The sequence below is a fragment of the Salarias fasciatus genome, chromosome 12, assembly GCF_902148845.1.
Source record: "Salarias fasciatus chromosome 12, fSalaFa1.1, whole genome shotgun sequence".
NCBI classification, from domain to species: Eukaryota; Metazoa; Chordata; class Actinopteri; order Blenniiformes; family Blenniidae; genus Salarias; species Salarias fasciatus.
In genome coordinates, this window is record NC_043756.1 from 20,836,129 (window position 1) to 20,853,488 (window position 17,360).

General features: G+C 42.1%; 1 protein-coding gene across 1 annotated transcript in view; it reads left to right on the forward strand.

Moving 5' to 3' along the window:
* tmem8b (transmembrane protein 8B) overlaps window positions 1–17,360 on the forward strand; it is a 41,680-nt gene that overhangs the window by 9,483 nt on the left and 14,837 nt on the right. The window contains exons 4-8 of the mRNA XM_030104675.1: window positions 1,195–1,328; window positions 1,983–2,251; window positions 6,490–6,872; window positions 13,375–13,471; window positions 13,550–13,673. Coding sequence (XP_029960535.1) covers window positions 1,195–1,328; window positions 1,983–2,251; window positions 6,490–6,872; window positions 13,375–13,471; window positions 13,550–13,673 — 1,007 coding nt within the window. The remainder of the gene's footprint in view (window positions 1–1,194; window positions 1,329–1,982; window positions 2,252–6,489; window positions 6,873–13,374; window positions 13,472–13,549; window positions 13,674–17,360) is intronic.

Here is a 17,360-nt window from a genome sequence, read left to right on the forward strand (position 1 = left end):
CTCCCATGTCAACATGAACTGTCGTCATGGAAACATGTCAGTTCGTGAGTTAGTCTGGCATTTGGACTGAACTCTTGAAAAAAAAAAAACATATGGTTGCGGAACAAATGATCTACAATGTATTAAATTTCCATTTGGATCCATCTCAGATGCATGAATTGATCCACAGTTATAATCACTGCATGTTTCTGTAGAGCAGTCTACTAACCACTGTTACTGTACAACAGCCAGTCCAAACAAAAGAGCTGAGCTTCAGGTTGCATTTATTGCAGCGGTGTTGCCACGGATTGCATTAGATTCTTCAGGTATACGTAATAAACCAGAAACGCACTGTATGCCCCCGAGTTGACCCTAAAATGGCGTCGTCTCTGCTGGCAAATTTGACTGAGGCCGCTAAAATAAAGCAATTAGTCAAGGTTTCATTGGGGAGTTTGAGTGCTTTATGGCTTCAATTGACTTTTACAGGCTTTAACATCTCACCAAGACCAGAAATTCTGGGGGAAATTAATGTAATAACCTTTTTTTTTTTTTTTGGTGTGAAGATGGTCAAATTAAAAGCTACTGAACTCCGTCAAAGGCTGTTTGAGTGCTCGGCGTGAAAGAATCGGTCTTCAAAAACTCACGATGGTGGAGCCTTAATTAAAAGGCGAAGTCGCTCCACGAGACGCATGTGCAGGTCCAACTGACAGGCTGTAATAAATCAAAGGGTCACCCCGGCAGCTCCTGGACTAATGACATGCCACGGTAATTGTGGCCCGAGCAGCAGAGGTTAGTGATCAGCTGACAGGAATGAAGGACCTAATTTAGCATTCACACCTGTCCTTTTGAATCAAGTGCACAAGGCTCCTTTTTCCTTCTGCAAACAAATTTCACAGCAGATCATGTGTGGAAACAATACACGCTCTCCCGGGCTCTAAGTCATTCCGTCTGCTCGGCTCATCTCACAAAGTAATGCACATCGAGCAGTAATGGCTCAGAACGAGTGAAATAGTGGGTGCATGTTACGCTGTTTGGCAGGGAGGGGGAGGACGGAGCGATGTTCCTCCAGGAGGCTGACAGGCTTAATGCACACAGTCCATTAGGACTTTTCAGTCAGTCTGAATGATATCTAATGTCCTCCTTACCAGCTTTTAAGAAATATTGTTGAGTTAACCGCAAAAAATGTAAACCGCTGCCCTGTTATCTTCGCCGTAGGGCCTCTCTGAGGAATGCCAGTATCTGTTCCAGCCTCAGCTCATCGTCCAGAAGCTGATCGGGATTTCTGTGCTGTATCCGGGATACTTCATTGACCAGATGATTCCGGTCCACAACAGATCTGCACTTTACAAGTGAGTCTGTCTGAGTTTCGGAGTCAGGAGGAGTTTACTCTGAAATCTCCCACATGGAGAGAAAAGTGGATTTTATTTCACGCGGTATGTCTCCTTGCTCTTTTCCCTCAGCTGCTTCTTGAGTTGTGATTTTCCTTGAGCCTTCTCCTTGAGCTTATCTCACATTTTCATTTTGAAAAGATGCAATTTCATTGTGTGCTTATAGCGTGCATACCTTTATCAACTGCCTCCCCTTCTACTTTGGTAGCAGTGCGATTTGAATATATATATTTTTTAAGGCTTTTATGTTTTTTTCTCGTTTTTTGCCTTTGCAGTACATCAGGAAATGAAAGGCGGTATACTGTGAATGTGCCATGAAAAACTGGTTGTATAGGAACTGCATGTGTTTATATGGAAATCATATAACTTTGTTATCGCAGTGCATAAAAAAAATCCAAAAGATATATTTTCCCCAAGTCAAACTGACAGTATATAAAGTTGTTGCAAAAGTTTATTCCTGTATTAACAGGTCAGTGTCCAATAAAATTATTTATTTGACTTTTTTTTTACCAGTCTGTAATCCAATTAACCCTAGAAAGGTTCACACTAAAGCGTGCTTCTTCCTGCTGTACGGTGCAGTGCCTGAAACAGGTGTCTCTCCATGTGCCTGTGCAGAGTCTTCATTCCCAATTATATATCGAAGGTGAAGGTTCAGCTGGTGAACTGCAGCACCAAGAACAAGAGCAGCGACAGTTGTCCCGTGGTGCTGAAGATAAGAGCGCGGGCGCCGCCGGTGCACAACTCGAGTGCCCTCGACTGCAGGGAGTGGAACCCCTGTGAATTAGTCACGCTGGTGCCGGCCTGGGAGCAGTGGTACTACATCCTGGTGGAGAGATACCTCAGCAACTCTGACGTCTACTTCCGAATCGGGGTGCAGGTCACAGGTGAGTCTTCAGCGGGATTCCATCACCCTGTGAGTTTGTGTTTCAGTTGAATCCATTTTTAACAGACTAGGGTAATATTGACTCAAGAGTTCAATAAATTGTTATTGTTAGACATTATGATATAAACATTTTTCAAGCTTTAAACCACTCTGCAATTTTTCAGACCATATTACAGACCATGAAAGAATGGAAGCACTCCAGTATGATCAGACTCTTCCGGACAAAACATCTTGTTTTCACTGTTAACCAGACTTCAAAATCAGTAGAGAAAATTATCCCACTCATTAGTGCTTTAAAATCTTTTATTACATGTTTATAAGCATTTAATCCTTGTCCCAAGATTTTTTTTTAGTTAAAGAAGAGCTAGGAAAGTAAGGGAGTTTTACATTTTTAACTGCCAAATTAAAAACTTAGACTCCCTGAACAGAATATTATCCTCCATTTATTCATTTTTTTTATCGTAATAGAGTAAAGATATTTTACCACACTGGTGGTTTTGCTTCTTGTCATAATTTGAAGATTACTGGCAATGTTTTTTTGTGGTTGGTTTATTCCCACCAGGGTTTTTCATACTGAGGCGCAAACTGTTTTGTAAATGAGAGCATTTTCCCAATTTAGCCAATTAAACCAAATTATTTACCAATTTATCAAAGGCAGTGTGTTTTATTTCTTATTTTTCTTTGACTACTTTGTGCATAAATTGTGGTGGTGTTTAATACCTCAATCTGAGAGCTGTCTGCTTTCAGCACTTTTTTTTTTAAAATTATTTTTCCTCCTGCTGCTCTGGATGTGTAATTTAAGATGATGGTAGGGAGGTTTCTGAAAATCGGAGAACTCATAAATTAGGCCGCACAAAAGCTGGGAGTAGATCTCTGCAGTGTATCACATATTGAATCTGAAACGGATCAGGCAAAATACAAAAAGATGGCAGCTTCCAATTTGCACAGGTGCTCCTGGAAAAAAAAAAAAAAAAAAGCTTTATAGGTGTTCTTGTTACATGAAAGCAAAAAAGAAACACCATGTTTCTTATGAAGCGTATCCAAGAGGCTTGTGCAGAAATTGGCTTCTCTGGACATGTGTTTCGATGGGAAGAGAGAAGCCGGGCACAGTCGGACTATTTAAAGGCTTGTTGAAGAAAAGACTGGAGCCCAAACGGAGGTGATTCATGTGGGATTGCGGAGCGGCCGGTGATACCGCGCTTAAGTGCTGCCTGCTGTTTTGGGGCTGCAGAGAGTCGAGATATTCTTCGTGCTCGCTCCGCGGGGATGGCTCACAAGTCTGTGGGAAGTCCGGTCCTGTGCAGCGACCCCCTCTCTCTCTCTCTCTCTCTCTCACTCTCTCTCTCTCTCTTTCTCTCTCTCTCCGCTCAACACTGTATAGTGCACTTTGTCGCCATGGCAACGCAGACACTAATTATTCACACTCTGTCTCTCCTCCAGCCTGGCAGGCAGATCTTACTTGACCTTTTGTGGATTTAAATTGAAGGAACACCTCAGGTTCAGGGAGAGGACCATCTGGAGTCCCTCACCTTCTGGTGCGCTCCTGCCCGGCGCCGTTGTTATCGAGCCGCCTCTTGAATACGTTGCTTTTGTTCTGAATTCGGTCCAATTTACAAGTATCACGGTCGCTGGCTAGACAGACTGTGGTAAATCTAGGTTGCACTTCATTATTTATGTTTGTTGTCCAAACAGCAGCTTCTGCAAAGGTGCCTGACCCCCAGGAGATGATTGAGCGCCGAACAGCAAGGGTTCCAAACATGCGGCCCGAGAACCAAAACTGACCCAACGGAGAGTGCATTAATAGCAAAGACCAAAAACTGCATTTAAAAAAGCGTTTCAGAGTAGATATTAGAACTTAACACTGACACTTGGATACAGCAATGCTCACTGACAGGAGAACAGTGATAATAAAGTGAAAATTAGCACCAATTAGCACAAGGGTGAATTTGTACAACATGTGAACAACACTGCAGAAATCCTGTGCGTAGGATTCCAGATCAGTTCAGTTCAGTTTTTATTTATGTCCCCATGGGGCAATTGGTGTTGCAGCAAAGTATAAAACTGCAGGAGCGCACATATATATATACACACGTGGCATACAAAAAGATACATGGGATGCAACGGTTAAATATCCAAGAGGGAGGGATAATGCAGTGTGCCGGAACAACTTCGGCAGCAGCAACTCAATAGAATCGTAAAATAAAACAGAATAGGTCAGCTCTAACAGCCTATCACCTCCATAAGACAAGATCAGGAAAATCTGATCAGTGCATATTATAAGTTCCTGCCAACCTGTTAGAAGTCACATAATCAAATTAGGCACGATTCCTCCTTTCCTGTCCTGAATTTAGAAGGGAAACGGCTTTAGAGACAAAGGAGGAAGGCTTGTACCTGTTGTCCTTCACGTAAGGGGATGTCATCCGAAAGCCAGAAGGTTAAAAACTGGACCTCAGCATGATCGGAGATGGGATCTGTCAGAAAGGATGGAATTAGCCTCCCTGATTACTGGAAAAAAGTGTGTCAATTTGACCATATTCATGCTTTTTTTTTCCTTTCTTTTTTTGCACTGGAAGGCTATGATTTGCTGATTCTTTGGACGATCCCCTTCTGCTTGATTAGTTGAGCCAAAGGGGACTAAATGAAATGACATTTATTAACAGGTGCTGGTTAAACAGTGAGCCTCTGCCCTGAATCGGTTTATCATACTTATTAAGGTCATGAGTCTGCATAATACACCCCCACCTCCCACCCAGTTATAATAAACATGTTTTTGCTTAAATCATAATTAAGAATTAAATTTCCTGTAGAACTTTGTTCAAATCGATAGGACTTGTTGCTGTGTGACCGTCGCACTCGAAACACTGTGAATCCCCTGCAGAGACTTTTAGAGACCTTGATTTGTGTCCTCTGAATTGCTGGAAATGTTTCATTCTTCTTTATGAATTGATGCTGCTGCTCCAGCAATAAGAGGAATTTCTGAGAAGTGGAGTCAGAAATTCATCCATTGTTGCTATTACTGTTATGATTTTTTTGGGGTTCTTTTCTTATTTGAATGCCATCATTGATTTTTCTTCCATTTTCCTTTTTCTGATTTATAAAGCTGGTCAGGACTGAATGAGAGAAGATCTTTTTCTTTTATTTTAATGGGAGTAAACTGCCCACAGAGTATAAATCTTTAAGAGATTTAAGAGAAACACAACACACCCATGTTACCAGAACTGTGCCTCTGACTGCCTTCATATAGTTTGAGATTCAAGCTCAGATCCTTTCACCACCATGCTGACCCAAACCAATGAAAAAGGCAAATGATTTGATTTTCTTATCACACAGACTGTTTTTCAGTTCAGAAACATCGTCTATTTTCCATTTTTTATATCTTCTCAGTTTGTCTTTTCCCATAAAATAGTCTTGTTTGCACTACAGCCAGACGCGCTGATGAATTATAATCTAAATTGATATCGAAAAGTGTAAATAAATAACTAGCATAGTAAATTGAAAATCACAAAATAGGGGAAATTGAAAACATTTTCCCCCCTCGTGTCTTAAGACGGAAGCAGAAAGCTAATTCTGTGGATTATGAATGGTGTGAATCACGATATTTGCACCACCCACACGCCTGTTTGCCAACATGAGGACTATTTATGCAGATCTCGACTGGTTTTAAACCAATTTTCCCCACCAAAGTTACTTTTGTCTGGTGTTTGGGTATTTTTAGGAGTGCCTCGGCACTTTGAATGGACATCAAACTACTTCAAACCCTTTCAGAGACAACGCTATGCAAACAAGGCTAGGAAAGCCTTTGAAACCCTTTTCCCTCGGGGATTGGCTGTATTTGATAGCACTCTGCCGGTTGCCATCAATGGCCATTTTGCAGGGAGTTGCTCTCTGTTGAGTGAAAGCGCACCCTTTGCAATTACAGTGAATCTTTGTCTCATTAAAAAGCAGCGTATGGTGCCGAACCTCGCTGTGTACATAATGTAAGCCAGCCGACGGGGATCATTTCGAACATCTGCCAAAGAACGGAGCGCTTAACATACATTATGGCACATGTAAAATAACTGACTTGGGTATTACCAGTTTGTTTGTGGTGATTTATCGTATGAATCTTAAGCAAATGCATACATTTCACAAGATATTGCAAGCCTGAAGCCGGTGTACATTCACCAAGATCTTTGACTCCTACACAAATTTCTTCAATTGATTTTCTTTGTGAATCAAATTCTTTTCATTCCTGAACAGATTGTTCCAAACCCACTTTGTCGAAGGACCAAGCGCAGCCCAGCTCCTCCATGAACATGCCCCAGTCCTTTGGCACGGCGATGGGTTTTTCCCTGTCCGACACGCTCCTGATGGCGTCCCTGCCCGGCCTGTCCCAGAACACCAGCCACCTGCACACCTCGGAGGACAGCATCGTCTATCTCGCCCCCACCGCCGACCCCAACAAGTGCTGGCCCATCCGCCCCACGCTGCGCAATGAGCTTGATACCTTCTCCGTGCACTTCTACGTCTTCTTCGGTCCGAATATATCGATCCCGCCGGACCGGGCCGCGGTGTTCGCCATCAACCTGATGCCGGTTTTGGACAGCGGAGGAGTCCTCAACATGGAGCTGAAACTCAACATTGTGAGTCCCGCAGATCAGACAGCTGCTGCATGAGTGTGTGTTTCCTATTCTTATAAAATTAATTGTAAGGAAGCTGCATCTGCAGGATGAGCAGAACAGCAGATTTTGAAGAATGAGCCATTGTTATTGAGGCACCAAAATGACCAACACAACCACACTGAGGCGAATTCAGCTTGGAGAACGGGACGCCATCCCCCGGCAGTGTGCACGCTGGCTGATGAACAGCACGAGGAGCGAGCGCCAGGCTGTGTAGATTTTCTTTCTACACACTGCTGAGGCGTCTGTCTGTGAAATAAATATATTGTTAAATTGCCAATATGTCTTGCAAATAGTAGCAGATAACAGAATAAGCTGTGTGGCATTGTCAGAAAATATTTGATCATTTTCTTTATGAGTGCAGCCCACATACTCAGCTCTGCTTCTCATCCCACAAATCTTTATCCCTCAAAGACATGCCATCATTCAGAGGGGAGGTAATCACTCATCCTAATAGTGTGCTATTTATTAATCTCCCAAACACAAATTTCTACCGTTCTTTTTTTATTATCATTATTTTTTCGCCATTGTAATCCTGAACTGCTTTCTGACGACGGCATTCGGTCCAAGATGCTGGTCAGGATCAGCTCCCACCATGACCATCCCCATGCGGCGTGCTTCGCCCTTGCCAGGCCTCAGATTGCAATCAGAGAAAGTAAATATGCAACAGTGAGTGGGGAGGAAATCCCCCCACCTAGCACCAGCACGTAATTGGGCCCACAAACTTCCTGGCTGAGCTCTCCTGCTAAATATGGATGTGCGTATGGTCGCGGACTTTGTTGTGGGAGCTGAAAAAGTTCACGGCGTAACCGGCGCCAGCGCCCGGGCTTGTGGCATATGTCTCTAATTGAGAGTGAACAAAATGCAAAAGCAGGATTTGATATGTCTTTGTTGATCTGTCCTTTAGACAGTGGTGACATTAGGACTGCACCTGGAGGGTCTGCAGGGAGGCAGAGGCTGGAGAGCTGCAGGCTGCCAGGTGGACTGTTAAACATTTCACTGCTCATAGAAAGCAAGCCAGACAGTGTTGGAAATACTAGATGATGATGTGACAAATCCAAAGAGATATCTTTGATTGTTTGCTTCAAAGAAATATCCTGACATTTTGGGAAATGTGACAGTTTTTTTTTTTTTTCTTCCTTCCTGAGATAGATTGATATCAGTTTCATCTGTCTGCATTCGGAAAGATTTTGGTCAAGGACATTTATAGCCTACAGTGCTGACAAAGGGAGAAACACGGGCTTTTGGAAACTGGAGAGAAATGTGCCCTTGAGCAAGTCAATTTACCATAAAAGTCCTGGCTCCAGCTATTATGGACACAATGATCAGTGGGTTAATCATTCACATTAATTATTAATGAAAATAATCTTGAGTTGCAGCCTCACTTGTGAGATATTTGCTGAAATTCAGCTCCCATGCTGTTTCTCCCTGACGTTTTCGAGTCTATGGTGAGCGAAGCTAAACACACCCTTCATCTCTATTCAACTCACAGAGAGGAAATTGATGATCAGTCGTCTCATCAAATCCCCAGCACACAAACACACAGTGTTATTTCCCAAATGTCACAGAGTAGCACACACAATAGACTTAAGGAAATGAAAATAACTGATTGTAATTTATTGAACAGGGTATTTGACTTCCTGGTTGATGTGGCCACCTCCATTTCTTCCCTGGTGCTTCTACTGTTGGATCTTCATGTTTATGCATGTGTGCATCATCCAACACACTCACTTGTTTTAGCCCTGCAATAAGAAAACAAGGGCCTCAGCGTGCACGCTTAGATCTGATCTGTTCCGCCTTTCACATTCAGGTCAGTGTGGTTATGATTACGGGGTTTTAAGGTGCGGCATTCTGCAGGACAGTAACGGCCGTATGCCTCGGTGACCCCTTGTCAGTGTCATCACTGCAGGATCTGCAACATGTAGCGCCACAGTGTGTGCTACGGGCGGATCCCTCCCCCTCGGCGATGATCTGTCACTTGTCACAAATGCAGGATCCGGCCAGTCAGCCAGTGCGGGACTCTGGCAGATCTGCGGGGCTTTAGGAGACAATGGCTGGAGCTGCTTGTCTGCCTTGCATCACTTCTCTGTGCAAGAGTGTGAAAGGAATGCATATGGCTTTTTATTTCCACTGATACCTCGGCTGGCAGCATATCGATTTAATCGCTTCAGAGCCATCTTTCAAAGTTTCCCTTTGCTCGGGCTTATGCAGAAAGTGATATTGTAAGCACTATAATGGGAGTTAGTCCTTGAGACCATATCAGTGTTTGATGTTTTGCCTTTATGTGTTAGTCCTCCTTTTTCTTTGATTTTTTTTTTTTTTCAACAAGGAACCATACTCAAAATGCAAGCGCTCAGAAGTGAATAGTGAAATAAGTTATGAGATCAATGAGCATGATGAAGAGGCTGTGCATGCATTTACATATATTGTGTTTTATAATGTAAGTGGATTTATGTGTAGATTGCATAGTCAGTATTGCACTAAGTAAATTTAAACATAAACATCAATAAATCACCAATGCATACTAATATCAAAAAGGTGAAGTTACACATTAGGATTAAAATATGACTTAATATATCAGTTTATCCATGAACTATGGCCTATTGTCAAAGGGAAGTGTCCTTTGGCGAGAGACTGAAGTCTAAGTTGCTCACATTGTGGCGTGGTGTACATGCCATCCGTCACCATCAGTGTGTGAATGGCTGAACGTGATGGACCATGCAAAGTATGTTAAACCTACTGCAGCAGTAAAACGCACAATGTAAGAAAAGTCAACTCATCTAATCTGAAGTAACTTGTTATCTGTTGTGTGATGCATGATTCCACTAATGTTATATCTGATTCAATAACAGGAGAGCCCTGTTAAAAGAACACCAATTGAAGCACTGTTCTTTCTTATTCTTCATCTCAGATCTTAACATGGCTGTGTTAGCTGTCAACCAATCACCTGAACTACGTAGTTTAACTTTTACTTTTCATTGGCCACATAGTTTTCCTTCCCACTTTCTCTCGGTAGAGTTTAATGATGCAATGTCAGATTTATGTGGACTGAATCCAAATAACTATATCCTCATGCATTTCCAATACCAGATTTGGATTTGTGAGTTGTTATCTTGATCGTGAGTGACAGCAGGTGTGGAGCGTTCATACAGCCAGATCAGCTTCACCAATCTCTTGTGGAAGTAGTCAGAAACTTGGACGTTCACGCAAAAAACAAACTTTTACTTTAAAATACATAAGTATCCATATTTTTGCAATACAATTAATCGAAAAAGAGATGTACATGGTTTTGAAATGTTGTTATTGTTCAGTTGGTGAGCTGTGTGCCTAAAGCTAAAGAGTTCACAGGTCAACACGGAGGCCCTCGTAGGGCTAAATCTTGTTACGGCGGAGGGATGTGCCGCCCATATGTTCGCTTCATCTCGGCTCTCATCAGTTGGCGTTCGGTCCTCGTTGGCATACAGCAATGAGCGTGACTCCTGGAACGCGGATCAAAGCAAAAAGGCACATCAGTACAAAACAGTGACAAGCTGGCATGCGTTGAAAGTTTTCCATCCATTTTTGTTGTTGTTGTTTTACATGGAGAGTTGATGCTGGTGTAGTGATGCTTTTTTAAAAAAAAAACATGTTTGCAATAGTAGGCTGTAGTTTTCTTGACCCTATATAACCTTGAGCATTACTTTGTTGGTAGATAGCTCTCCTGATTGAATTACTCCTCTGCCGCTCACATTCACCAGCCACAACTAACAGCTGTATAATGGAACAGGCATATAAATCATGACATTAAGCATGATTAATATTGCAGTGTTCGCAGCTATGTTACCGAGTGCTTTACACCTGAAGGCAGTAAATAAAAACTCATAGGAAATTAACATTAAAATTCCAGACATGAATTTAAATTAAGGCTTAACACGGAACAAGAAGTAAACATTAATTATCAACAGCTCCCATTATGCAACTGAAGGTGATTGAAATCTCCTTTAAAATGCCGGGCTTTGGACAGCAGAGAGGCTGAGAAGCAGCTGGCATCCAGTTTGTGGGGGAAATTACACGAGGCAGACGAGGGAAACAGATTGAGCCTCAAAAGTTATCGGCAAAATCTTAATTTCAGCCGCGCGCAGATATATCAGAGAGGCACAGGCAGCAGAGGAAACAAAGGAATTTCCTGGTTTCACCGGTACACAAATGTTTGAGATGATAGATGTGAAACGGGATCGTGACCCATCACAAAATAATCATCTCCATCACAAGATAATCTTTCTTCCATCCATCGTGATTTCCTGGGGAATCAGGATGTTTACGGGCAAATAACGAAAGGGAGCATTTGTCAACGTGGTAACAAGGAGTAATGATCCTTCATTATAAAATTACAGGTGGGGAGGAACATCAGCCCTGAAAAAAAGAAAAAAAAAAAACTGATTCTGATGAGTGCTTTTTTTACACTGCAGTCAAAGTTTAATTCTGAGATAAAGCCAATCGCCTTGATGACATAATTAAATACTGCATCAATGTAGACTCTTACATTTTATTGGTGACATAGGTTTCCTCTCCTCACTGGCTCAGTCGAGTGTAAAGATGTGAGAATTATGTGGATTAAAGCCAAAATAACACACTTTAACCAACTAGCAGTCCCAGTAGCAGCACTGAGGTGGGGCAGGGACACCAGATTGGGATTTGTAAGTTTTTATGGGATGACATTCAACTCAATCCTCACTAAACCTTGACAAACTACATTTTAGCTGCGAGCAGAGCCCCTGGTGACTGAGTGGCTGTTATTACAATATCATTGTAGCTGTTTAGTTCCATCTCTAGTTTTTGCAAATTGCAAAACAGTGTGGAAGCAGAAACAGTCGAATCATGAATTAACAGCTGGCATTAATTTGAGCTTACTTCCTCTTGTCTTTCTTGACCTGCTGATAATCCTTGATAATCCAAGATATCAATGTCAAATCTGAGAGGATGTATGTGTGAGTTGATTCCCATCAGCAGCTGTCCTCTGGCTGTTGTGAGTTGTTAGACTGTCAGTTTCTTTTCACGGTCTGAGAAGGTGTTTCAGGTTATTAACAGCTTCAGTCTGAACTGTGATGGATTGGCGACGCGTCCGGGGTTGAGCCCCGCCTCTGCAGATTGACAGCTGTCATCATCTCCAGCCCTGTTGACTCTGGCTTGGATAAAACACGATAAAAGCTGGTGTGCAGGGCCACAGTGTTGCTCAGTGGCTCCATCCGTCTCTGTCCGGACTCAGCTGTGGTCTCCGGGAACTGTCTTGATTGAGTTTGCATGTTCTCTCTGGGCTCGCAAAGGTTCTGTCTCGGTAACTTTTGAACTGTGATACATTGTCTGTGTGACGGATAAAGACTTTTCATTCCATATCCATGTTCTCGGAAAAACGTCAACTAGAACTACGGTGAATAGCACAGACCTGTTTCGAGTCCTCGCTGTCCATCTTTCTTCCTTTTTATCACTTCCCGGTGTTGCAGTTTTTCAAACTGGTGTTTCTCCTCTAATCCTTCAACTTCAGACATGTAGGGGAGATTGGGGACGAACGGGGGGAAGAAGGGAGGGCTGACGATCTGAAAATGCCAGTGGGCGTGATTTAGTCTTACTATCAAGAGAGTGCATGCCAGATGGTGAGTTTAGGAAGCTTGAAATCTCAGCACCTGGCAAAGTGTTTGTTCGTCACTGCATTAATCAACAACTTTGCCAACTCCCTGCATATACATTATGCTCATTTTGTGCTAAGGGGGTGATAGAAATCTTATTTATTCCAGGAATAATTGCCTCAAGTTACCCTCACCGCCATGTGGATCTCCCTTTAGAGACAAAGCAAATGGTTGTAATGGACTGAATCCTCTTCTAGTAGGATGAAACAGAACGAAACCCACAGTGTACTTTCTACTTCATAATTTAGTTGGGCCATTTCTACAAAACCTCCGCACGTCCAGCTGCAGCTATCCTTCATTCAAAAGGACTGAGTGCTCCTGATGGATTAAGTCAGAAGGAATTTAGATACTTGGGAAGGTCTTTGAATCCTTCCTGATGCTTCTGACTCACCAAATGTTTATCTGCTGTTTGTCCTCCTGCTGTTGTGTTACTGATAGACTGAATTGGACGTCAGTGGCCTCTGTTCACCCCTGCAGAATGAGGCAATTCGGATAAGCATATGCAGCTCCCAACGCTTGAATAATTCTCATGGATTTTTTTTTTTTTTTCAATGCATGAGCATGTTAATGTATAATTGATGCTTTAAGGAGATAAACTGCCAACATCTTCATTTGCTTGCCTGAGGCAGGCTGAGAGAATGCAGTTTCACTTGATTTGTTAGTTCTTAAAGTTTACTATCTTACGGCTGAGGGGAGAGGGAGACCTGAGGTAATGATGAGCGGAGTGAGCTCACCGGTGGGGTAGCGGCAGATGGTTGATGGCTGGACAGATGAATGACGCCCGCTTGTGCTTCGTCCCGCAGTCGACGCTGAAAGGAGCGAATGTCACGGTGTTCGGCTGCCTGAACCACGGGATGCCTCTCTTCTTACGTGAAAACTCATCGCTGAAATGCGAGTCAGGTATGTCAGACTGTGTCCATTTAAAAGCGAACATTCTTGTAGAGTTGCCTCATTTTCCTCTTCTTCGGTTTTCTGCAGAATCTGTGGCCGGATTTTTCCTTTCTGTGAACGCTTCCGCCAACATCACCAAGCTGAGGATTCCCTACCCACAAACAGGCACCTGGTACCTCAGTCTGCGTTCTCTGTGCGCCACAGAACACGGGTGAGAGCCACAATCCTTCTTCACTTATCTGCTGACGAAAAAAAGGAGGTTTTTCTCTTTTAAATCCAATTTTTTTCACTTGAAGACATTTAAATTAGCTTAATGTAGATATTCTATGCTGCTGCGAATCTTCAATTGAATTCAGTTTTATTCATACGGTGCCAGTTGCAGCAGGCATTATCTCAAGATACCACAAAGGCAAATACCAAAGCAAAGGTGGGAGAGGAAAGAAAACTCATTTTTCTCAACAGAAAGAAAGCTTGAGCAGGACAAAGCTTCTGAAGGGATACGTCACATCTGCTTAGCAAATAGAGGCAAAAAAACGTGTTGAGAATGTAAGAGAGAGAATTAGAGGGAAAATGAACAAAGTTGTACAGAAATAGGTGCTGAAATTGACAACCATTGTTTGATACCTGATGGTGACTGGAGCCCCGTTGGAAGAACGAGACAATGCCAGTGCTGGGTGTTTGATCTCCCATCTTGTTCCACTGACAAGACACTAAACTCATATTGCTCCCACCTGTCAGCATTGGAGTGTGTGCGTGCAAATGTGTGAGTATGACCAATCATTCAGTGTATGTGCTATTTAGCAAATTACTATAAAGCAGGTTGGTGGGCCAGGGGTTTTCACTAGGAGATCAAAAAGACTTCACCAATAGCTCAGTTTTCATTATTTATTCAACTAATAGAATAAAAACTGGGGGGCATGACTTTTCGGACCTTTGGTTTTGAAACTACAGTTGTATAGATGAGCGTCTCCATGGTGGCACAGTGGAGCTGATACTATAGAGGCTTTGAAAATACTCACAAAACCTACAACATTGGCTTCCTCTGAGAGTGTTACAGCCAAGAAGACAACTCACTCACCACAAGCAGGCACGTGTCCTACAATATGAGAAAAAAATATGGGCAAAATATCAGTTATACACAAAGGATTTGACATGCACGTCACTGCGGTGTGCCGTCTACCTCTTTATCTAGAGGGAGAGGCTGACAGGTGCCAGATCCTGATGTATTATTTACAACCGTAGGATGCACAATGAAGGAATCCTGAAGGAAAAAAAAGGGGGGTCTGCTAATTGAGGGTGGAGAGGGAGATTCTTCCACAGAAGGGGCTTTGATGATAAACACATCTCCCTCCTCTCGTGCTCTTTGATGAACTCTGTATCAAAGGAAGACCTGCACTCTGCGTACAAAGGCTTCTCGGTGGGTATAGGCCGCAATTAATTTCTTGAGGGAATTAGGAAAAAGGCTGTTTAGTGTTTCAAATGTTAAAAGTGCTTTGAAATGAACTCCATTTTTGTCAAGCAGCCAGTACAGACGGCCAAGTACAGCTGAGATATGCTCACATTTCCTAGTCCAAGTGAGTGTGCCAGTAGCATCATCCGACGTCAGGTGAAGCTCTTTAGTAAGTTGATCAAAAAAATATTCCGGCAAAAGAGCAGTAATCCAGTCATAACATGTAGGAAAGGATTGGATGTTTTCCCCTTTTTTTATGATTCAGGAAGAAAAAAAACTGAAGACAGTGATAAAGGCATAGTAGATGTTTGATCCTCATAGTCTCAGATGTAAAATACTATGACCCATTGTGTTTGATGTAGAAATGCAATTTATAGCCTCATCATTAATATTAATTGTACTGTCACTGAGTAATAGTCTTGTAAGAAAGTGTTATGAACATACAATCACTTAAAAAGAGAAATAAATTAATTTAATTTTGTAAAAGTGAACAAATGATTAAGTAGCCTTTTTATTCTTAAGCTAAAACTTGTGTTTGTTTATCTCTGTTCAGAAAATCTCTTCACTACACAGGAGGTTCATCTGTCATCTCTACCAACTTTTTTTTTTTTTTTACAATGAATGAAATAATCATATTTTATCAGATGTGTGGTTGTATCTCTCCACTGGAAACAATTGTGTAAACTGTATTCTCTGGAGCACTCAAGCCAGGAAGTTTTGGAAACATCGTTTACAAGAAGAATTTTGCAGAAAACACATGAATGGCTGTTTCTCATAAATTTTTTAAAGTCTCATCATTTTTCAGGCTCGGTCCCAGCCCCCCACAGCAAACTCCGTGAGACAATATTTGCTGCCAATTACAGGAAGACAAGTGCAAAACAGGATATTCAATATTTCTTATAAACTCATCTTTCGCAAACAACTTCTAGTTTGTTCACCAAAATCAATAATTCAGTGGCCAAATGAAGGCTGTCCAGTGTTTGGACGGTGCAGCCGCCCCCGAGCTGCCACATCCTCTCCCATCTGCCACTCAGCGGACCGGTTTGGCTCCGGCTTCACATACGTGCTTCCAGGGCAAGCTAACATATGACATGAAGGAAAACGGGATTTAGATGTTTTAAAGGTCTGAATTTTGTGATTGGTTTTTTTCTTTTTTTTTTTTGTAAATTCTACTCGGTGTTTGTAATCAAAAGCATCCAAGTGATACCAGAAGAGGTATGATTTTTATTGCCTATGGATCGCAATACTCAATAATAATAGTGTTTTTTCAATGTGAAAGACATTATTAAATCTGGCATAAAACCAGAAAGTACTGCTTGGCACTGCATGTGTGATGTGAGAGGTGGGGAGGCGCTGCATGGGGTTGCTCCTCCTCCAATATCTCTCCTTTGAAGTATGAAAGGAGATACTTACATATTGTTTCGTGCCAATTTTTTCCCATTAATATTCATTATTTTGAGGTTTCAGCTACAACACATGAAGCAGAGCATGACGTGTTATAGCCACTAAACACGATGCATCTTTCTTAAAGGGCACCGCTCTTTCCTTTTTGGACGTGAAAATATCTTGTAATCTCCAGCCCGACACATTTCTTATCCGGAAATGAATTCAATAAATTCACCACCTTCCTTCTCAGGTTGTTTAGAGTCATTGTGGGAAATGTCACTAAAAGAAGTTTCCCATTAAGTTGTCCAAAGCAGTGATTTTCACAAGTTCATAAGTATTAGCTATTCAGCAGATTGAGCTGTTTTTCTGAGCGCTTAATGGCACGAGAATGTGGACAGAATGAAATTAGGCAGATTTTTCTGGGGCCAATCGGGAGCTCGGATTGCATTCGAATAAGAGATAATAACAGATGGCGTGGGACACGAAGCCGTCCTCACACCAAAGGCTTGGTGGAGGTAGGAAAATGTGGACAACGTCGAGTTTGCCGTGTGTCAGATTTCCTCACATATGCACATAATAAATCATGTTGGTCTTGTTAGAGAGTGAAAGTTGTGGTGTGAATGACAGGTGGTCCTCAAAGCAAGAATTAAGTTGATTGATACAACATAGAAATAAAGAAACGAGCAGCTGTGTCAATTAAAATAATGTGTTGTGGGAAAAGATGAGAAAGACATTTGTTACCTCCTGGAGCTTCGTTCTCTGTAATTGATAGTGGGAGCCAGTAATTAAGAAAGATTCAATACAAGGTTGTTGTTTCATTTCTTCCTGGGCTGTATCAGAAATAAGCAAATTATGTGGAGGTCCGCGTCTCGCTGTTAGTTTGAAGACTGCATAAAACATGACCCCAGTCTGTGACATCTAAGGACTGCATGTTTTCTCTGGAAAGAAATTGCTTGAGAAACAAAAGTAAGGAAGATATTTTCTCTGTAAGCAAAGTGATGTGGAAAAACTCCAATGGGCTTAGTGAATTACCAAATTAAATTTAATGATGACGCCACACAG